This window comes from Wickerhamomyces ciferrii, contig 00129 (genome assembly GCF_000313485.1).
Source record: "Wickerhamomyces ciferrii WGS project CAIF00000000 data, strain NRRL Y-1031 F-60-10, contig 00129, whole genome shotgun sequence".
Lineage (NCBI taxonomy): Eukaryota > Fungi > Ascomycota > Saccharomycetes > Phaffomycetales > Wickerhamomycetaceae > Hansenula > Hansenula ciferrii.
In genome coordinates, this window is record NW_011887611.1 from 1670 (window position 1) to 25120 (window position 23451).

Below are 23451 nucleotides of genomic sequence, written 5' to 3' on the forward strand. Positions count from 1 at the left end.
GTACTTCAACTAAAATTTGAATTTTGAATTAAAGTTGTAATCTTAAGTACACAAAGTCCAAGTTCAAACATTCAAAAACAAATAAATATAAACATTAGGGCAATTTTTTAATTAGATCTCATAACTTTTGTTGACCATTGATCTATTTTATTGAATTATAGCTGCTATAAACCAGTGCATCCACGATTCAAAGGACGTGATAATCAATTTCTCGTTTAGATTTATTTTCAATATCATCTATTTTAGATTCACATTCAATATTCAGCTCGAGTGTTATCATTCTAATCAGTTTATTGTCAAGAGGAAAAACATGCTCAAAGCCAGCTCATAATTAAAACATGAACATCAACAATTCTTTACAAAATGATAACTCTGATAGTGAAGAACGCAATCAACAACAGCAACAACAACAACAAAATCAACAAAATCAACCTCCCCAACATTTTCAACAACAACAACAACAACAACAACAACAACAACAACAACAACAACAACAAAATCCATTCGGTCCTTTGAATATTGTACCACAATCCCAATATAACCTGATGAATATACCACCACCACTCCCCAATATATCAAATACGTTTAATCAGCATAGATCTTCATCGTCTGCAACTTCAGGATCCAACTCAAGCTTGACCAATCAATTCAATCCATCTTTTCTTTCTTCATCAGCAGGAAGCACACAACTAGCTACGTTGGATGCTCCACAAATTTCAGATATAGACACTAGAAAGTCATCAGAAGATTCAACATCTGCCTCATATGTTCAGCTAGCTAGAAGACGAAGATCAAGTAAATCTAAAGATAAACAACAACAGAGAAAACCGTCAGCTATAACAAGACCTCAAGGACGTCCATTATCCAAAGAGACGAGAGTTAGATTGACGCTGGTTCCAACTTTGGGTATATTATATTCAATTCTTGTGTCTGATACCATGAGAAAAACTTTGAAAGTTTTACAATATTCAAATGAAGACGATAGTGTATATCTCACAAATGAAGAACTATCAACAAGAAATGTGATCTCTGGATTTTCATCATTATTGAATGTGAAAGTTGCAAGGTTTAGTGAAGATGGAAGTTCTAGTCCTGAAAAAACCAATATACCAAAATTTGCAGATATAGATGAAGCTGTACATCAATTATTCGGTCTGGCTGATTATACTTTGATTAGGGTTTCAAGGGCAGCAGCAACTGAAGTCGGTGGTTCTGTATTATTGAAAATTGAAACTGCAATGCCAGGTTATTCCCATTTGAATGATGATGAAGATGAAGATTTAAAAACAGTTGAAGAAAATCAAATATACAGTGAAGCAATTGGCTCTAAAGGTGATCGTCCCTCAACAATATTCTTGAAGAAAAAAGTTGCAAGACCAAGATATAAATCTGATATGAGAATTTATTTGATTCCTCGTATAAATTCATGTGCAATATATTGTGAAAAGAGAATGTTTAAAAGAGATTTGCTAAGAGGATTTTTGAATTTGAAAAAGCTTGATAGAAGTATTATTGTTGCATTCAATTATGAAGAAGCAATTGGTGAGCTAAAGCAAGAAGGTCATGAAGAATTAATTAAAGATATGGGTCTTCCAAGTATAGAAGAATTCAGCTCATCAAGTCATTTACCAGAAGGTTCAGGATTTCAAACAGCTGCTAATGAATTATCAATTTCAAAACAATCTGAATTACAACACCTTCAACAATTGCAAAGTCATCAACAGAATAATCAAATTCAAAACCCACAATTTCACTTTGCAAATGATTTTGGCCAACAACATCCACCACCACCATTACCTCAATCATCAATACCCCAAATGGCACCTCAGCATCAAATTGGAATTCCAAATACAGATTCTTTTGTTCCTGGATATTATCCAAGACCAATATATGATCAAAATCAACCACAATTTCAACCACAACCACAACCACAACCACAACAGCCGCTTCAACAGCAATCACCGCCATTACAACCTCAACAACATCCACATACAAATTTCAATGTTCCTCAAGTTCCTCCAGGTCCAGTTTTCCAGCCTTTCCAACAACACCATCAGTCTTCAACAACACAATCTTTCCAACCGCATCAGTTAATAGTTCCATCTGTGCAACCTCAACACCAACAAGTGCCAGGGCCTAATCAACCATTTCCACAACAAGAGAGTCAGCAACCTCAAGGTATACCATATCAAGGCTTTGGTAATTATCCATATGCACCAGATGTACCACCAAATCATCAACAACCATCACATTTAGAAGGAGGTTTCATACCAAATGATCCTAATGCAGTCAATCAACAGCAGTTTGAAGGGAGAGCTAATATTCCATTTCAACAAAACCAGTTACCTGTCTTCAATAATCAACAACAACAACAACAACAGATGTATCCCCCTCCAACAATGGGTCAATATTATCCACAACCTCAACAAGATCCTAATAATCAATATTTCCAATAGTGTGTTTTTAAGTTTGTTTTTAGATCAAGTTTTTCTGTAATTCAAATTAGAAAGCTTTAATATATTTGTATTATTTACTGAATACGGTGACGTATTCGCCTTTCATGTTTTGCATATCATATATCCATTCCATATATGAAACTATATCAATTTTTGTTTTTTGTCAAATCAGAATGTGTAATATAAAGAAGAAAAGTTAAATATATTTTATCAATTAATGTTATTATCCTTTTTATTTGTTTCAATTTTATTTATATAATGAAGTATCATGAAGTTCTAGCTGATGAAGGTTGCATTTTATATCCTATATTGTTTTATCTGTTATATGTTAGTGTGACAAGTACACTTGAATACAAACTCGTATCAGATCATTGATGTAATATAATATAATAGAAATGTGCTACAATGCTTTGCAATCATTCTAAAACAATTACAGCCTCTTGTGTAGTTCAAGTTTTTATCTAAATATTATCTGGATTAATCAAATGGCAATTAATTTCGCTGGAATTATCTCGTTTCATTTACCGATCGACATGGACGAATAGATATCTTGATTATAAGTCCATTCTAAGTACACAAATCAGCTGATCTCTCGATATCTTACACAATCTTGATTCTTCTTTGGAGCAGTAGCTATTAAACTACATATTCTTTAGAATAATTTCCAATAGCTTTGCTAAATGAAAAGTCGTGTATTAAAGTTTAGTTGATTAAGGATAAGATCCGACCAACTTCAATCACTTCCCATGAATTTCCGGACGTTACACAAAAGTGAATTAATTAAAAGTGAAAACAACACCAGAGTAACAACCTATTTGGACCACTGTGATACTTTTTGTGGAATTGAAAAGATGGTTGGTGAAATAAACTTGTTTACTGGGCTGTATTGCTGGTGGGCTTGATCTGAGAAAAGCTAGTTGACTTGTGTTTAATTTGAAATTTGTCACCCGCTAAGCTTAATATTATTATCAACAGATCAAGTATGAGCATCAAATCCTCGTCCTCAAGCTCTGTGGTTTCTTCTATGGATAGTGTCAACGAAGAGTTAAGATCACTTAGAAAATCAGCTTCAAGACCAGCACAAACTGCTAACTCCACAAGAAGAGGGTTGTTTGATTTTTCCAGAAAGGCATTCAGTACAAACTCTTCACCAATTAAAGCATCAAGTGAATCACAAAATACTAAAACTCCCAGTGGTTCGAGTTTAGAAATTGGTAATAGAAGTAATATTTCAACAAATGCTGATTATGATGACTATTATGGATATGATGAAAATGACGACCAAGATGATGATCATGATGATGATGACTTTGACACCAAAAGTTTAGGCTTTGATCCATTTGTGGAGAACACGACAGATGTTGAAATACCGATTGCTAACAGTACAACTTTGAAGTCTCATAAATATAATTCAAAGAATAAACAGGGAAACTATGGTCCTTTGGGTATGAATGATGGTCTGAAAAGTGTTAGATTCAAAGATGGAGATATCCCCAATAGTCAACCTCAAGTTTCGAATAAACCAACCAAAAGCCAAAATCAAAAATCTATATCTCAATTGCAATCTATGTTTTTGAAATCAAATTCTGGGTATACGAAACCATCGTCTAGAGAAAGGCTGCCATCAAGTGAATATAGCGCAACACCGGACACGACAGAAGTTTCTGAATTCAATGATCATTCAAATCACCTTACCTTGACTCAGAAGGAGTTCTTATTACCAGCTGGACTATCATCTGAAGAAACAAAAAAGTCGCAATCTGGTGCCAAAGATATTAAAATAAAATTTGCACAAGGCAAGACAAATGAATCAAAAAACGATCCAAAATCAACATATGACTCCTCTGCTATTGTTTCCGCATCGACAGATGGTGGTAGTAGTTTATTCTCAAAGACTGACACCCTTTCAGCACCAACAGATAATGAAAGTGCTCCATTAAAGTTTGAGAATGTCAATGAATCTTCAAAATTAACGACTGTCGTCGATGGACCAAGAACGGGACCTGAAACATTCCGGAGAATAAATATCCCTGAAACTCAACCAGAACAAAAGTTACAATATACAGAAAGTACACCAAAAGGTAAACCGTTCTCTTTGAGACTTCAAGATGCTGATTTCAGAAGACTCAATAGTGATGGAAGTGGTGAAGAATCGTTTGACCATGTTGACATCCTTGAACAATCACGCCCAGCCCTGCTATCCAACAAGGTCCAAGACACCACTGCTCCCATAATCCCTGAACAGTCACCGGTAACCTCAACTGAAAAAAAAATTATCCTGGTAAATCCTGTTGTGCATGAGACAGATGTGTCTTCACATAAAGATGCGAAATTTTCGTCAGTAATAGAAGATGAAGTTAAGCACAAAGTCCACCAAATCTTGAAGACTTTATCACAAGATAAAAAAACATTCTCCTTGGATCACAGTGTGTCTGGTGAGAGCAAGAACTTGAGCTATTATATTGATCAAATTTTAAATTTTGCAAGAGAAAATGACAAAAAACTGAATGCTCTCAAAATTCAACTCATAAAGCTTTCCAAACAACAACATGATCATGAAGATATTGTCAATCAAAAGGATAAAATTGTTGAGTCTTTAAACTCTGCAATTTCAGATCTAAATGGGAAATTACAAAGTATTCAAGGAAAATACAACTCTCGTGAAAGTGCAGTTAAGTCGCAAGAAAAGGCTTTAAAATTGGAAGCTCAAAAATACAGTGGTTATGATGAAGAATTAGCTACCCGTGACTCTTTACTTGAAGATTGCCGCTCCCATATTGAGGAAAAGGAGTTGTTTATTGAAAATATTTCTAGGTTGGTATCTGAACATTCAACTCAGTCTTTTGATTTATCGAATGAAAAGCTGGCATTCACCCAATTGAAATCACTTTTAAAGTTAAATCACAAACTTAAAGAACAGGAGAAAACATACAAGCGCGCTGAGCAATTACATAAAAAGATCAAAAGAGACTTGGATGAAGATTTAGAGGTACTCAAGCATAAAAATGATGAACTTTTGAACGGTAAGAAGATTTTAGAAGACCAAAATGCCAAAAATTTAAAGTTTATCGAAGAGAAAGAGCTGGAAATTGAAAACCATGAAAACACTAATGAAAAATTGTCAATGAGCTTGAAAAATCTTGAATTGAAATACACTAAGCTTCAAAATGAAATAGATAATGAGAAATTTAGAAACAAAGAAATGGAAGCAAAGATACAAGAGCACGAAAATGATAGGGTTGTACAAGACAAGAAGGTCCAAAATATGGAGAAGATACTTGAAGACCAGCTTTCCTTGGTAAATGAAGTTCAGCAAGAGTTTGATGCTCAAACCGAAACAATTAATAACTTAAATCACAAAAACAAAGCTATGGAAGTTGAGAATGAAGCATTGCATACATCATCAAGAATTGATCAAGATCAAAAACAAAAATTGGAGACAGAAGCTGAGAATTTCAAGATCAAATTGGAACAAAAGTCAAGCCAACTTGAAGAGGTAGAACGTCGTTTGGGGAATTTGATAAGAAGAAAAGATGAAGATATCCAAAGATTAAATGGTAGAGTGAAAACTCTTGAACAAATTGAAGCAAATTTGGCGTCAGAGCTTAAAGATACAAGGGCTAAACTGAGTGCAAAATACACCCAATCTTCCGTTCTAGAGAAACGTTGTGAAACTTTGAGCCAAAACTTGAAAGAATCTGGTGAAAAGAATAGAGTTATAAGATCAGAAATACTCAAGCACAACGGCCATATACAAGAGCTAAAACGGACTCTTTCTGGACTTTCCTATAGTATTATACAAAACTTGGATGGTATTATTGATGGTGAGTCTTTATCTGGTGTGCGTGATGACTTAAAAAATGATACAGACGATGGAGCCTTGGAGAAGATGCATAACGTCAGCTTATTTATCGAAGAAGCTGTTTCATTAATCATTAAAGAGCACTGGTCATTGAGTAAAAGCTTATCGGAAGCTCGAAAAGGAAGTGTTTCGAACAATTCATTGAATGCGCTCCAGCAAATCATTGAAGCAAAGAACAATAGAATCAAACTATTAGAGCTGAGACTTCTATCCTTTGAGAGTGCTGTTAAGAAGATAAATAAGACAAATTCTAGAATTTCCACTCGTGGATCGTCAGCTATCTCAAACACCAATAATAACTCAAGAAAAGTCAACTTTCAACCGAGTTCAAGTGATTCTGATCATGAGTCTATCGATTCTAATTTAACAGTTCGCACTCACATCAGATCAGAAAATAAGGAGGTGAAGAAATTACTCAATTTGCTCAAACAAAATAGCAGTAAAAGTGACTTGTCAAGTGATAATTAACTGTTTCTACAGATGATCTAAATAAAAGAAGCATCCATTGTACACTTAGTAATCTCTTTCGACAAAACTTTGGATTAAACCAACTTCTGATTCTTCATATTCTTTCAAAACAACTTTACCATCAACAATTTCAGTGTTTGCTTGGATAAATTGTTTTCTTGGTAATCTCGAATCCATGACAATTTTTCTGAATTTTCCAAGCTCTTCTTCATGAACACTTGATCTGTCGATAAAGTATTTAGAACCATTTTCATAATCACCTGAAGCTTTGTAAATGTGTAAATGTGTTAAATAATCTTTAACGGCTTGATGGCCAACAGTTTCAATCTTTGATTCGTCAACTTTGATATACAAGTCACTATTTTCCGGTTTAGTGTAAACTAGTTCAACCAAGTTAGCTTGTAATAAGGTCTTCAAAATTGCATATCTAGCTTGAGAATGAGCTTGACCCCATTTTTTAGAAGCTGGATCATATTGTTCCAAAGCAGTGAACCCAGCTCTAGCCATTTGTAAGAATCCAACATAGATAATAGCGCGTTGTTCCTCTTTGGTTTTGAATCCAAAAGTTGTTAAAATTTCAGGGTCTGTAATCAAATATAATGCAATAACTTCAGCTCTACATTCTTCATATGCACCAGCTAATGAACCGAACTTTGACCCCCATGTTTCACCTTTTTTGTAATAAGTAGTAACCGGTTTACCATCAACACCTAATGGTGGGTTTTCATGATCATAATTGAAGGTGCCATCTTGATTTTCAGAGAGTAATTTACCTGAACCATGACCTAATAATTCATGAATACCAACTTGAACTTCAAATGATTGATCGGCATATTTATTGTAAAGTTCGGAGTCTTCTGGACTTAAGAAAGTAATTGGTTGTTTACCAGATCTAGCTCTCACAATGTTACCTAAATTAACGTTTTTGAACCCAATGTTTTGTCTAATATCATCATAATTTGGAATATTGATACCAGCTGGAATACCTGAACCCGCGAACGTTAAAACTTCCAATGAAGTGAAATCTGGAGCTTGGAAAACATCTTTTTCATATTCTTCACCCCATGGTAATAATTTGATGTACTGTGGAGCACTGTCGACTAATTTTTGAAACTTCTTAGTTTGTTCTTTATTTTGAATAGAGACTAAAGTTTCCCATTCACCAGCAACACCACCTGGTTCTCTGTAAGTTTCAATGAAACCAATGTTTGTTTCAATAACTGGTGAAATATCTTTCACCCAGTATTTTTGAGATTCCTTATGAGCATTGATTGAACCAGTTTCAAATGATTCAATATAAGCATCAAGCATCTTGACTTGTGTCTCATTAGCTGCAACTTCTTTAGCCTTTTCTAAGTTCTCATTGATCTTAGCAAATTCTTTGGAGTAATCACCAAATTGTAAATTTATTTTAATACCATCTGCTGAAATCTCATTAGGATAAGATGTCTTATTTTCTGTCAACTTTGAGGCAACCAAAATGGTGAACTCTGTGTCGTTATTCTTTTTGATTCTCAAGTTCTCAAATAAGACTTGATTTTCACTTAAAACTTTTTTGATTAAAACAACATCATCTTTTGAAACATCACCAATGTAGTAACCTGAGACGTGACCTTCAGCTGGATAACCTAATAAAGCGGATTTCTCGTTGATTGAATAGATTGAATCTTTGATTTTATTGAACAAACCTAAGTCAATACTTGACTCTTTAACAATTTGCTCAAAATCTTCAGCAGGCACTCTTGGGATAAACTTCTTATCACCAAATGACTTGTAATTACCTAAGTTACTTAAGATTTGGGATGCGTATTCCAAATATCCTTTCTTAGAAGTTTCACTAACAGAAAGCTTGGAGTAGTCGGAGTTCAAGTTCTTTTGGATTTGAACAATCAAGTCAACAATAGCTTCAGATTCATGTGAAACTTGTCTTGCAACAATTCTAGAGCCGTAATGACCAGCTTTAGAGATATAATGAGCATATTTTTGTTCTGCATCAGTCAATTGATGGAAAAAGTCCTTAGCTGATAAATTCACCACTGGGGCATTAGCATCGGCGTAGAAATTGTTGATATCGAACGATTGATTTGTGGAAGTCATTCTTTTGGTGATTCTGTTTGTAGCAGTAAATATGTTTCTACCGGCAAAGTTCTTGAGTTGATTCAAAAACAAGATACTCATCAATCCTTTTTATATGTGGCAAACCTCTTGTTATCTGTCCAGAGAGCTCTGACTTAATTGTTGAGTATGGCTCAAGAATTCGCTATACCCTCGTAATTGAGGGTTTTTCACATGACACAATCTCCCATTCCGACCAATTTGGCGCAATTCTCAATTTTAGAAAAGAAAAGGGCTGCTTCATTTGATAAGGAGTACTCTTAGAAGCACTTACATTGGTAGTCATCAACCTATAACTAAAAATAAAACACTATAAAATACTATTATGGTTTCATTTAACAAATACTTACTCTTGCCTCTCATCATATCACAAGCTTTAGCCACTTCAATCTTTGCTGCTGAAGAACAATCACCGCTAAAGTCAAACACTTTACCAGGTGAGAAACCAATCCCAGGTGGTTCTCCAGTTTCAACTTGTGATGTTTTGGAAAAACAATTATTAACCATTGATTTGGTTGAGCTCTCTCCAGAGCAACCTCAACGTGGTGCTAACTTAACTGTCAATGCTATTGGTCACTTGAGTGCAGATGTTGCTGAAGGTGCTTACGTTGATGTTGATGTCAGATATGGTTATATCAAACTAATCTCACAAACATATGATTTATGTTCAGAAGTTGGTGAAGTTGATTTAGAATGTCCATTATCAAAAGGCGAATACAAATTAACCAAAACTGTTGAAATTCCAAATGAAGTTCCACCAGGTAGATATGTTGTCTATGCAAGAGCATACACCAAAGATGATGAGTTTATTGCTTGTATCACAGCTACTGTTGTATTCACAGTTGATTCATTGTGGAAAATCATAGGTTAAATGGACTATAAAGCATTATTAGAGTCCTATAATGATCTATGTTGCTAATCAGTACAAATATTCGCTACATACCAAGTTTTTTTAATCATTTAATAATACTTTAATTTGTCATTTAAACTAAAGTACTTTAGAAGTATAGTGCTTTAAAACTACAGTGCAGTCATGCCATTTTTTATAACGAAGTCATGCATAAATAAATATAAATTTAATTAGTTATACACAAGCTTTTCATAGTTAAAAGCGATATATTGTAAGTTGAAACTTATTAATTAAAATACTTGAATAATATATCAGTGTAGAAAGTGAAAGCCTGAATGAAAACATACATCATGGCCAGATATTATATATAGAGTTTTGGAGATGGCTATTAATGTATATTAGTTGCGTTATACCATTTAGAAACGATTATATGTATCAATAATATCACACCGCTCTTCATTTATATGATATCCCCTTGACTATTTGCATTTTTAAATGCTTCAAATATTACAACTTCAAAAGAGAATAATCATTCATTTAAAACGTTAAGCTGGATTAGACGGAGTAACCACATGTTCTCATATTATCTGAACTCTGTTATCCAACGTTTATATTATTTTTATACTGGAGAATGGGAATTGTTGCGTGTTTATTGATAGTATCTTGAAATATTTGACAATGTAAAATTCTCTTGTATTCGTGGAAACTATTAGCCTCTTGAACCCTTTGAGAATAATTTGAGATCATGAATAGTTTAAGCTTGTTTGAAAACCTTGAAATCATTCATTTATTAATAAACAAGTCATCTTTATTGTTTAATAAACTTTAATAGTCCACTTTGGGAATCACTATCTAGCAAAAAGTGATTGAACTTGATTCCATCGGCCAGAGATTCTTTAAAATTTTGATTTTGCAGATACTCTAGAAATAGAAAGTGTATCAATAATCCGTTTTAAATTTATCAAATGAATATAGATTCGATAATAGTAAACTTGTTCCCATATCAGCCAAAAATATACAGCTCCGTCTATAAAAAGAGTAGCATGCCTTCAAGAATAAAATAAGTGGTATTGTGATGCTTGTTCTGTATTCAGCTTATTGAAACCTTAACTGAAAACGCAAACTTTCCCTTTGTTCACCAAATAATTGTTTCACCAATACTTCTTGTACATCTTTATTGATTTGACACTTGATAATAATTTAGCGCATCGCTATTATTCAAAGAACATCGTAGTCCTCTCTTGTATACGCATGAGTCTGCTAAGCATGTTAGTTATCTAGATAAATTATATTCTTTTAAAATTCTATATTTTTGAATTATGATTTACTTTCCTTGAAAACGTTGAAAGTCCAAATTTTGAGATAATTAAAATGTCAAACTGACAAATGAGGATCAACCCTCTAACAGTTGTTGTTCGTAATTTATAGATCAATTCATGGTAAGATTTAATGATGCTCTGTAAATTGTAATTGACAACCTCTCTCCGGTAGAATTGTAGATCCTAATAAGCAAATTTAGTATTTTTCACGTAAATACTAATAAATGCATATGAATTAGGTCCCATATGTTCCTGAGCTCGTCGTTAAAAAGGTTTGGTGTGGAATCTGGATGTCTGTACTGTACAGAAACTTCATTTGACCAACATACCAACATGGAATTAAATACAAGACCCAATGTTAAATGTTGAGTCTCGATTCATCAATGCATATGGTCTTAAATAAAATTCAACACCTTGTATTGGGTTGAGGACCGAGGTTTGAGGGATGAGCGTATTCCTTGAGAGTCCAAATCCACTACCCAGCTTCAGCCTTCCATCTATGTGTATGATTTGAACCTATAATATATGAATAATCACAATTCTAATTCTACCAATTAAGTTTTTTTGGAAAACACATCTCCTTAAATATTCAAACTTAGAATTTTTGCATTTTCTGCTTCTGGACCCTGGTTATAGCTCCAAAATCTAGATATAAAGTCCCTCGAAATGTAGTTCAATATAAATAAATAAAATTAAAATATGTGTGATGTGTGATTATAGGCCCATAAAAATCTAAATAAAGACTTTGAGAGCTATAGTATACTTGGAGCTCAAATTCGATGAGCTCAACAAGAATACAGGCTATAACATTATGGCATCATGAACTCCAGTCCCCATGGTGTTTTCAGAACTTGCTGGGCTGAACACGACATCTCGTGAAAAACAAGTAATCTGTTCAGCAAATGCGTATATGAATTATCATCCGTGGCATCACCGAAAAACATTCACGAATCACCACCAGTGAACTAGTATCAGCTTCAAGAATCATAATCTCTGTATACAGCACAAACAGCCTCTAGTATCAGCATATATCTGGTTGCTGACGGCTTTATATTTCAGCAAGTAACCCTTTAAAACAAAGTCCTATAATATGTTTCGAAGCTACTCAGCGCTCACCAAATGATCTGCAAGCTTTAGCCTTTGAGTATTTAACCAACCTGCTTGGGTATGATCATGCATATAAATTTTATAGACCCAGTATCAAAGAATGCAAGTTTAAAGACATAAACCATCGTCAGGAACCAGAGGCACGTTAGTGACTTAAATATAGCAAATAACTCAAAATGATAAATAATATAGTCACTATCAACTAGTAATGATATGAGATCACAAGTGAAAAAAATAGTTAGGACTTTAAAGTTGAACCCGAAATAAATCGTATATGAACAGAAACATTGGCCGAAAATCGAATGACGGCAGCCTAAGTTCATAACTAGCACGACTAGCACGCAACCTCATTACGTACCCGAACCATAATACTCAAAATATAACAGCTAGACCTTGTGATACGTCTTTAACTTTCTGTATCCTCCAATATATGTTGTACTGAACTTTCATGTGTTGATTAAAATGATGCAGGTCAAAATTTGTGTAAATGCTGCGGCTTGAGACAATATGAATCTGATCAGTAATTTGCAAACGAAGAACCTCATTACTCTTCAAGGTTGCAAATTTTGAAGGTATATGCACTTTGAGCTGTTCCAATATTTAGCAGCAACTTCTTTAGATTTATCTTTAACGTTTGGAGTCGTTCAATAATAGACGACAGCATACTCTAGCAACCGGGAACCCACATCTTCAAAACCTTCCAAACCCATTTAAACCGACCTCGAATACTAAATTTTGAGGGTCAGTGACATTAATAGGCCTATAAAAACGAGCAAAATAAGTTGATTCAACTTGCAAAGAGCTTTAATTTATTGCTTACTATCCTTTGCATTATGCGCTTTTCGTCAAAAGTTCGTGAACCGTGATCTTTCTTTTGGTATGGGCAGTGGGCACGCTCAAATGTGGACTTTCAAAACTTAGTGCCCTCGTAAAATCAAAACAATCAATTATCAGATCACAATGAGATTTAGGTGTATAAAACTATACTTTCCGTATTTTGATCCTTGAATTCGGGTAGAGGTCCACTAGTTCCACATTGCTATTCTTATTTGCTTCCCTTTGGACCATTACAAACAAATAATGAAACTACTCATTTTGGTTCTGATAATTCAAACACTATCGCTAACGGCGGCTTTTTCACATTCCGGTGGTTATGGACCTGCTAAGGTTACATGTCCAAAGAAGAGTACCGCTGGTGATTCAGGACTGGTTAGACGTTCAAGAGGTCTATGTGAAGATGAATCCAACTGGTTGAAGAAAAGACATGAACATACTGATGAAGCTTTGAAAGAATTTTTAAAAAGAGCCGCTTTAGAAGATTTTGATGTTGAACAATTTTTCAATAATAATAATCAGTCAATCAACATTGGTTTAGCATTTTCAGGTGGTGGTTACAGAGCTATGCTCTGTGGTGCTGGTCAAATCAGTGCTTTGGATGATAGAACCGATGGTTCTAAAGAAACTGGTCTTGGTGGGTTATTACAAGCCTCTACTTACTTAGCAGGTCTTTCTGGTGGTAATTGGATGACTGGAACTTTGGCTTTAAACAACTGGACTAGCGTTCAAGAGATTATTAGAGGTCATTCTATCTGGGACTTAGAACATTCAATTATTGCACCAGGTGGTATCAACATTTTCCAAACTATTATTCAATGGGGTGAAATCGGTCATTCTATCCAAGAAAAAAAAAATGCTGGTTTCGATACTACAATCACTGATATCTGGGGAAGAGCTCTGTCTTATCAGTTTTTTGGCACTCATGATAGTGGTTCAGCTGGTCTGACTTTTTCAACTTTAAGAGATGTTGATGTTTTTCAAAATGGTGAAATGCCATTACCAATTAGTGTTGCAGTTGGTAGAACTCCAACTTCCAAGATTATTAACTTGAACTCAACTGTTTTCGAGTTCACTCCATTCGAATTAGGTTCATGGGATCCTTCGCTATATGCGTTCACTGACTTAAAATACATTGGATCTGATGTATCAAATGGTGTCCCAGAAAGTGAATCTTGCGTTGCGGGTTTTGATAATGCAGGTTTTGTCCTGGGCACTTCATCTTCATTGTTCAATCAATTCATTCTGCAACTAAATACCACTGGACTCACTGGTATCATCTATGATTTAGTTGAAGATTTCCTACAAAAACTCAGTGATGACAATGAGGATATTGCTATTTATGGTCCAAATCCATTCTACCACACACCTTATGCTGCTGTTAAAACAATTGTTGAAGATGAAAACCTATATTTGTGTGATGGTGGTGAAGATGGACAAACTATTCCATTTGCTCCACTGGTTCAACCAGAACGTGACGTTGATATTATTTTTGCGTTTGATAACAATGGGGACAGTGATGATGGTTATCCAGATGGGACACCTTTAATTGCTACTTATCAACGTCAGTTTTCTGTACAAGGTAATGGAACTGCTTTCCCATATGTTCCAGATCAAAAAACTTTCCTTGCTCATAATTTAACTACACAACCAACATTTTTTGGCTGTGATTCTTCAAACTTGACAGATTTGACATACGTTCCACCATTAGTTGTTTATATTGCGAATGAGCCTTATTCTTTCTCATCAAACACTTCAACTTTCAAACTTGAATACGATGAAGAGGAAAAACTAGGTATGATTCAAAACGGTTATGAAGTTGCTTCAAGATGTAATATGACCATTGATGAAGACTGGAACAAATGTGTTGCTTGTGCCATCATCCGCCGTACCCAAGAACGTAACAATGAGGAACAATCTGCTGAGTGTGCTAAATGTTTTGAAGAGTACTGTTGGGATGGTAAACTAGCCTCCGAAGATGTTGATCTCAGGTCATGATTTTATACAATGGTGCTAGCTCAAATGCAAGAGATAGTACATCATAATCATCAGGTTCTCTAATGCTTTCATATAAATGAGTTTCTCATTCGTTATATTATGCTTTTTTTTCGTTTCAGACTTTGCATTATTTCACTAATTTCAAAAATCAATTATCATACGTCTTTACTTTCATTTAAAATTCATACAAACTTGAAGAAATCAAAAGTTCATTCTTTCTTTTTTCACGATGTTCTTATTTTCTTTCAGATATATATATATATAGATTTAGATACTAAATATGTGTACAATTCATATCAGCCATCAATTTTTGGGAATCGTAGTATCAACATAAAAATATAACATTTTAATACCGCCCTAGAACCAACCTTTAATTGCTTTATTAATATGCCATATGACAGCCACTACGATCACGTTCACCTTCTGTGACTTAGAAAGCGCAGAGTCTAGAGTTTATCCAAAAGAACAGCCATAAGTATTAAACACTGTCTACTGGATCTCAATTTTTTTGCCTGCAGGGGCTGTAATTCATAATAACGGTTGACAGGCTCAACAGGTCCCAGAAAGATAAACATTGATGCATGAACTTAAAAATAATCAAGTCGTATCTGAAATTATAACGTCAATCGATTAAATTTACAAAATGATTTCTAAATTCCGTTGAAACTTGAGATATATCTAAGGAAGGTCATGAAATAATATTCCTATGCACTATCACTACGTTTTCCATGCGCTTTTAGAAAGGAATAAATCGCAGATCTGGCAGCTATGATTACAACAGGTTACTGACTGTGCTTAGCACTTAGCACTATTAATTGTGCCAACACGTGCACCAATGTTGAACCAATCTTTCGATCTGTGATTGATATTCACAACCTACAACAGCCTTTTAGTGCAGCTTTCTTAAAACCTTAATAAATTCGTAAAATAAAAACATTTGGGTAGATCACCATGAGGTTCAGTTATCTAGATATATAAAACTATGTTTTCCATATTTTGATCCTTAAATTCAGGCCTTCACTAACATTCATCTTCAAGAATAAATTATAGGTCTACTACTTACTCGTTGCCATTTAGATTTGCTTTCCTCGACCCCTGCAGAGAAAAAATGAAGCTATTAATTTTGGTGCTGATAATACAAACACTTTCGCTAACAGCAGCTTATTCACCTTCCGGTGGTTATGGACCTGCTAAGGTTCCATGTCCAAAAAAGAGTACCGCTGGTGATTCAGGTCTCGTAAGACGCTCAAGAGGCTTATGTGAAGATGAATCCAATTGGTTGAAGAAAAGACATGAGCATACTGATGAAGCTTTGAAAGAATTTTTGGAAAGAGCCGCTTTAAAAAATTTTGATGTCCAAGAGTTTTTTGATAGTAACAATCGATCTATCAACATTGGACTTGCATTCTCAGGTGGTGGATATAGATCTATGCTCTGTAGTGCTGGTCAAATCAGTGCTTTGGATGATAGAACCGATGGTGCTAAAAGAACTGGTCTCGGTGGGTTATTACAAGCCTCTACATACTTAACAGGTCTTTCCGGTGGTAATTGGATGACTGGTACTTTGGCTCTAAACAATTGGACGAGTGTTCAAGAGATTATTAGAGGTGATTCGATCTGGGACTTAGAACATTCAATTATTGCACCAGGTGGTATCAACATTTTCCAAACTATTATTCAATGGAGTGAAATTGGCGCTTCTATCCAGGAAAAAAAGGATGCTGGTTTCGATACTACAATCACTGATATCTGGGGAAGAGCTCTATCTTATCAGTTCTTCGGTACTCATGATAATGGTGCAGATGGTCTGACTTTTTCAACTTTGAGAGATGTTGATGTGTTTCAAAATGGTGAAATGCCATTACCAATTAGTGTTGCGCTTGGTAGAGCACCAACTACCAAGATTATTAACTTGAATTCAACTGTTTTCGAGTTCACTCCATTCGAATTAGGTTCATGGGATCCTTCACTATATGCATTCACTGATTTAAAATACATTGGATCTGATGTGTCAAATGGTGTCCCAGAAAGTGAATCTTGCGTTGCAGGTTTTGATAACGCAGGATTTGTCATGGGTACTTCATCTTCATTGTTTAATCAATTCATCTTACAACTGAATACCACTGGAATTACTGGTATCGTTTATGATATAATTGAGGATTTCCTGCAAAACCTCAGTGATGATAATGAGGATATTGCCGTTTATGGTCCAAATCCATTCTACAAGACACCCTATGCTGCTGTCAAGACAATTATTGAAGATGAAAATTTATACTTGTGTGATGGTGGTGAAGATGGACAAAATATTCCGGTTGCTCCACTTGTTCAACCAGAACGTGATGTTGATATTATTTTTGCATTTGATAACTCTGCAGACACTGATAATCTCCCAGATGGTTCAGCTTTAATTGCTACTTATCAACGTCAATTTTCAGTCCAAGGTAACGGCACTGCATTCCCGTATGTTCCTGACCAAAATACTTTCATAGCTCATAATTTGACTACACAACCAACATTTTTCGGTTGTGATTCTTCAAACTTAACAGATTTGTCGTATGTTCCACCGTTAGTTGTTTATATTGCAAATGAACCTTATTCTTTCTCATCAAACACTTCAACTTTCAAACTTGAATACGATGAAGAGGAAAAATTAGGTATGATTCAAAATGGTTATGAAGTTGCTTCAAGATATAATATGACCATTGATGAAGACTGGAACAAATGTGTTGCTTGTGCCATCATCCGCCGTACCCAAGAACGTAACAATGAGGAACAATCTGCTGAGTGTGCTAAATGTTTTGAAGAGTACTGTTGGGATGGTAAGCTAGCCTCTGGCTCTAATTAGTTAAAACACCAATACTCAATCTCTTTCATAAACCTATATATACAACAAAATAGCTTTATTATTAAAAATTTTAAAACTAAAGCAGAACATAACATGTATTCATGAAATCGTAAGAAATTAGTGAAACTAAATCACCCATTGAAAAGTTCAATCACCACCACTTATCAGGACCAAAAGTTTGACCCTCAGGTAACTTATAATAAGTCGATCCTTTCAAATCAATAGTATTTTTATAAACTTCATTACCCCACCAGCTCAATTTCCCTCCTGGATATTGAGCACACAAGAAAATAACAACGACACTAATTGCAACACCGGTTTCAACACCAGCACCCATAATAAATTTATACTTAGCATCCCATCTTGGCCATTTATTTCTTAGCCAGTTCAAAAATGCTGATAATACGAAATAACAACCATAATTATATGGAGTTGCTGGTGGGATATTACCAGGTCCAACAAAGAAAATTGGTGCATTAAATTTACCAATAATTTTATCTGGCCATCTTCTATGTAATAACCAACCACAAAATGACAAAACTGGACCTATTATAAAGAACAATAATAATGGGGAATATCTTTGTCCTGCAGAGAATAAATATTGAGGAATTGACCAAATTACAGCAGCATTCGTGATTGTACGAGCACCTGCACAAATGAAACCATCTTTTTGCGATGGTTCACAAATTCCTTCGATGTTTGATCTCATCCATTGTTGAACTAAGACTTGAGTAACACCAGCTAATAATGTGCTATAAATTTGAATAAAGAATAAAATTCTTGGTGCAATTTTCAAATATAGACCTAATTTTAAATCCCTTGATAAGTTTAAGCCTTGTCTCATAACAATAAATCCATAAATTTTGATTAATAAGTTTGCCATAGGACGGAATGGGAAAATATAACCACCGATTAATTCAGTGATAATGTTTAAACCAACTTCTTGGTTTGTGGTAGCTTCTAAAATACCTTGAGGTAAAAATGTAACGATACTAATTAAAAGTGCAACAACAAGACCCCAGGCTGGTAACCCTGTATCCCAATGACAAACAGTAACAAAAGATAGAGCTAAGAAAACCACGAAAACAACAGCATACCACCAGTCTGGGACTTGTTTGTAATTTTTCAAATACAATCTTTGGTGTATATCTAGCCCACCAGCTCTTGCATCTCTGAACTTACGCCAAATATCCTTACCATGATATAATCCAACATGAACAAATAAACTTGTCACAGCAGCAAAATTTAATGCATAACTCAACAAATATGAAAAAGGAACAAATAAAGGTGAATATTGTTTATATTTTTCCTTGTCAATTCTAAAATTATCCCCCATAATTTTATTAACATCATATTTTTTCTGTTTATTATCAAAGGTTCCTGCAGAGATAACTGGTAAATATTTTGCGTACCAAGTATTTGTAAAGTATAAGATTGGTAAGATCAATATAAAGAAAATGAAAACTGATAAATAAGTATTTGCAATAACACTAAATGGAGTAGCAAATGGTGATCCTGTCATCGCTTGAGTGATTTGAGTATAATCAAAAGTTATGGGTAAAGCACCAATACCACCAGATACACCAAATATGAAATTTGCAACAAAGTTATTTCTTGTCTTGGAACCCCATAGCACAAAATTAAAATAACTTAAACCTTTAAAAATGAATCCTGGGAACCAATACCAAACAAAATTAATTATTAAAACGACCAGGAAGAACGAATATCTTGAAATTTTCCATCCATTAACAACTTGAGAATCGATTTTTGAAGAATGTAAAGCTTCAAACATTGAGACTGAAATTAAAGTTTGAGGCCAAATCATACTTGGAGGATCAACGACAAATCTTTTAGTTAATCCTGCTAATCCATAACCAAGGCATTGAGTTGTCCAAACTAGTAAAATTTCATAACCAGTACCAAAATCTCTTTTAAAGAAATTTGTTGTAGAAATCAAGATATTCATAGCATATGGAGTTGATGATGTCAATGCAACACAAATCGTTAGAATACCATGTTCTTTAATAGTATATGGTCCTGGATTTAAGTTGAACCATGGATATTTGAACCTTATATCTGGTAAAACTCTAGCTAAAAATTTTCCCACTGGATATGCAATGACTTGAGCAACAAGATAATTAATGGTTAAGCTTGGATAACGTAATGAGAAGAACTGGTTGACAGCAGAGAATACTATAACAAATATGGTCGTCAAAACCCATGTTCTCCAATGATTAATATTTATCGTTGGATCATCTGTATTTGGAACAACTTCACGAACTTCAGGATATGGAGAATTATTCAATAGTGATATATCACCTTCAACAAATGAATAATCATCACTCTCTATTTCAATAACGTTTTCTTCAATTTCTTTTCCCAATTTAGCTTCCTCATTGTGAGAATCTAAGATTGAACCTTCAGTACTTTTAGCTTTTATTTGACTTTTTGAAGATGAAGCAGCTTCTAAATCATCATCTTTTGACCTGGTTATTGAATTTTCTGATATTTGGTTATTCTTTTTGAACAACCCCATTTCTATAGACTTTTTGGTATTGTGATCAGAAAATGTTGATGGCTTCACGTCACTAGAAATGAGATTGTAACCTTTTTTCTTGTTTATAAAGTTATATCTCATTTTGAGAAATATATGCTGATCTTACAAAAGCGGCATTATTATTATATTTATATGTCACTAGTATTATGACACGATTTTTTCAATTTGGTAGTACAGGTAGCTAGATTACCTTTAACGGACTTCAAACTAACTTGATGTTGTATAAAATCTTTTCAGCCGATGGGTGAATCACGATGAGCTGCAGATTCAAATCCCTGTAGGGTGGACTCCACTAGTACGTCTATAAGGTATTTTGTATTAAAATTTAGCGCTCAGCTATCAAATTAGTCCAGACTTTTTTAAAAACCAATTGTAACAAGGAATACTTCAAAACCAGGTCCAAATGAGCAAGTACAAAAATCTTCCTGTGAGGCAAGATATAACAAGCTTCCTTTATCTGAAGATATTTGCCTTTTTGTTTGATTTCTGAAATCGTATCTGGGATGCGCAAAATATTATATTTCGCGAGGCGTACATACTCTACATATTTCCAGTGAAACTACTGATAACAAGTTACAACCAGTAAACCAACTTCAAAGCATCGTGAAAAGAACTATACAAGTGAGTATTCAATTTTAGAGCTAAGTCCCCATGCTCTTCAATCGGTGTTTCAGTTTTCAGTCTCAAGTTTCCCGCCAAAATATCTTAACTAATTTGCAACATTTGTTGAATGTTTGTGAGAGTTTTTTCATTTTGTGGCACTTTCACATGACATGTTGCAATAAAAGCTTCATCGATTTCGGTTTTAACGGTGTTCGGCGATTTTTTCCTAAGAAGGAGATTGTTATGTAAGTGCTTAGGAATCGCTGGATAATATATGATATAATTTAAACCTGTTGATTATTTCAATTGGGTTAATTCAACTTATAATTGAATTATTTGAATAACAGTGTATAATCTTCTTATGCTTTTTTCTTGAAATTTGAAGTTTTAAAAATCACCTTTTTTTCATTTAAAAAATTTTGCTGACATTGAAAATTTAAAATCTGTTCTAAAAATGAAAATATCAAAAATACTCAAAATAAAATTTCAAACCACTTCAAATGAGACAAAACTAAGCTATTTACAAAATCATGATAAAACTGAGTATAAAAATGTAGCTATATATATATATATTCTCCTAGAAAAGTTGTAAAATTTTTTTAGCAAAAATAATTATTAACAATTCAAAGCTTCGCTTATATAATCAACAAATAATGAAATAATTATTACTTTTAATTATATATTCGGTAGTGTAATTATATATTTCAATTAAATGATAAATGAATACCGGCCAAATATTTTTATACATCGATGACGTAGTGAAAAATTATGCCTATTGGATGTATTTTGGATCTGAGCTGGGTCACGGGAGATGACTTTATCAATAGTTTATCGTGATCATCTTTCAGTCAACTAATGTATCGATACAGATTATAACAAAGTATTGTACATATATTTACAATTATTGAAACTATAAAATTATGAATCTATGCAATACCCCAAAATATCAACAGTTACGTTAATACCGCGTCTCTTAAGCAATTGGATGGCATTCAAAGTATAAACAGCAAGTGTGTCGCAAGCCTCGTTTGATTATCCATCCAAAGACCCCTAAGTATAACACGCCTGCAGAGCTCCAGCATGATCAAGCCCAGTATAAATAGGTCTATCTACCTTTATCAACGCATCTCATTCATTGCGTGTTGTGATTTCAATTTAAAGCAAATATTTTTCATTTAAGTTCATATACTTGAATGAAATCAACACAAGTTTAATTTGGTGTTGCAACATTTGAACCTTCAGGACTTGTAGCAATGGATGAGGCTTCATCAGGAAACGCAGGTGACTGATCTCTAGAATCAACATTACTATCATTATCTAGCCTTTTATTATTCAACTTGATTTGAACTTTTAATCCACTTGGTTTTGGGGTGGTACCATCCTCTTTTTTCACAAGAGTTTCTTTTAAATCAGCATTAGTATCATCATCTTTAGGTTTATCCCTTTTACCACCTGTCCATGAATGAAATTCAATATTATAACCAGTGAACGAAGTAATATCCACAGGTTTTTTAACCCATTTCCTTACAAGACCACCATTTTGTAATCCTTGTTTTTCGTTGTTTTCTTCCCTTGAAACATCTTCACCAGTTGTAACAGTTTTGCCTAATCCAGATTTAACATTAACATCACTTGGACCTGGTGAACTTTCTGGAGCTGGTGAAGATAATATTGACCTTTTTGCTGTTTTAGCATTACCACGACCAGCACCACTGCTTGCGCTTGCACGTCCACCTTTTTTTTTACTTTCACCAGTTGGTGTAACAGGCCTTGAAGGGCTCTCTAAATCATTGGTACTCTGTTCCTTTTTAACTGGACTTGGAGTAGCTAATTGATTACCAGCGCTACTATTTGATGATTTGGATGATGCTGAACTCTTCCTTCTTTGTTTGGTTTGATTTAAAGTATTCTCCACTGGAAATTTCTTGAGTGTCTCTGTTGATAATTTCAAGGTCACTATCTTAGACTTTGCCATCTTTAATGAATAAAACTCTTAGTTTATTGTCCACGATTGAACTTAGTCGTTGATAACAGAAAGATCATAACTAATCTTGGATGTTCAAATTCTTTCAAACGATATTTTTAGTCGCGAGAACCACGAGCAAGCTTTATGGTTCGCGCAGATTGTTTTGACATTTCTCGAGAAATCTCATACTTGTTACGTATTAACCAGGACTTATAACCAATCTTCATTCTACAATGCCCTTATAATGGAATATAATCTTTCAATCAAAAACCCAATAACACTTCAAAATAATTTCTGGTCACCCACTGACCTAACACACAAAAAAAATAACCTAAAAGTATAAAATAAAAAATATAAAAATAACCAACTAAATTATAACCCATATTACAAATATTTCCCCTACCTTAACCAGACAGAATCCAAAATATATCACCAACAAACAAATGTCACCTATCACCCATATTAACCAAG

At 34.2% G+C, this 23451-nt stretch overlaps 8 protein-coding genes across 8 annotated transcripts; 5 read left to right on the forward strand and 3 right to left on the reverse strand.

Annotated features, from left to right (window-relative positions):
- Nucleotides 1-338: 338 nt before the first annotated feature.
- BN7_4017 (uncharacterized protein) lies at nt 339-2456 on the forward strand (the record flags this gene model as incomplete). The annotated part of the gene is made up of 1 exon (XM_011275372.1): nt 339-2456. One exon carries the CDS (start codon nt 339-341, stop codon nt 2454-2456), a length of 2118 nt encoding a protein of 705 aa, XP_011273674.1.
- A 982-nt stretch (nt 2457-3438) lies between these two features.
- On the forward strand, nt 3439-6786 carry BN7_4018 (Laminin-like protein epi-1; the record flags this gene model as incomplete). Its single annotated transcript, XM_011275373.1, has 1 exon — nt 3439-6786. One exon carries the CDS (start codon nt 3439-3441, stop codon nt 6784-6786), a length of 3348 nt encoding a protein of 1115 aa, XP_011273675.1.
- A 45-nt stretch (nt 6787-6831) lies between these two features.
- On the reverse strand, nt 6832-8964 carry BN7_4019 (dipeptidyl-peptidase III; the record flags this gene model as incomplete). Its single annotated transcript, XM_011275374.1, has 1 exon — nt 6832-8964. The coding sequence occupies one exon, from the start codon at nt 8962-8964 to the stop codon at nt 6832-6834; it is 2133 nt and encodes a 710-aa protein (XP_011273676.1).
- Nucleotides 8965-9226: 262 nt separating this feature from the next.
- NPC2 (sterol transporter) lies at nt 9227-9772 on the forward strand (the record flags this gene model as incomplete). The annotated part of the gene is made up of 1 exon (XM_011275375.1): nt 9227-9772. One exon carries the CDS (start codon nt 9227-9229, stop codon nt 9770-9772), a length of 546 nt encoding a protein of 181 aa, XP_011273677.1.
- Nucleotides 9773-13257: 3485 nt separating this feature from the next.
- On the forward strand, nt 13258-15009 carry PLB2 (lysophospholipase family protein; the record flags this gene model as incomplete). Its single annotated transcript, XM_011275376.1, has 1 exon — nt 13258-15009. The coding sequence occupies one exon, from the start codon at nt 13258-13260 to the stop codon at nt 15007-15009; it is 1752 nt and encodes a 583-aa protein (XP_011273678.1).
- Nucleotides 15010-16117: 1108 nt separating this feature from the next.
- Nucleotides 16118-17854, forward strand: PLB3 (lysophospholipase family protein; the record flags this gene model as incomplete). Its single annotated transcript, XM_011275377.1, has 1 exon — nt 16118-17854. The coding sequence occupies one exon, from the start codon at nt 16118-16120 to the stop codon at nt 17852-17854; it is 1737 nt and encodes a 578-aa protein (XP_011273679.1).
- Nucleotides 17855-18005: 151 nt separating this feature from the next.
- Nucleotides 18006-20492, reverse strand: BN7_4023 (Oligopeptide transporter; the record flags this gene model as incomplete). Its single annotated transcript, XM_011275378.1, has 1 exon — nt 18006-20492. One exon carries the CDS (start codon nt 20490-20492, stop codon nt 18006-18008), a length of 2487 nt encoding a protein of 828 aa, XP_011273680.1.
- A 1732-nt stretch (nt 20493-22224) lies between these two features.
- On the reverse strand, nt 22225-22989 carry RNH1 (Ribonuclease H; the record flags this gene model as incomplete). Its single annotated transcript, XM_011275379.1, has 1 exon — nt 22225-22989. One exon carries the CDS (start codon nt 22987-22989, stop codon nt 22225-22227), a length of 765 nt encoding a protein of 254 aa, XP_011273681.1.
- Between the last annotated feature and the right edge of the window lie 462 nt (nt 22990-23451).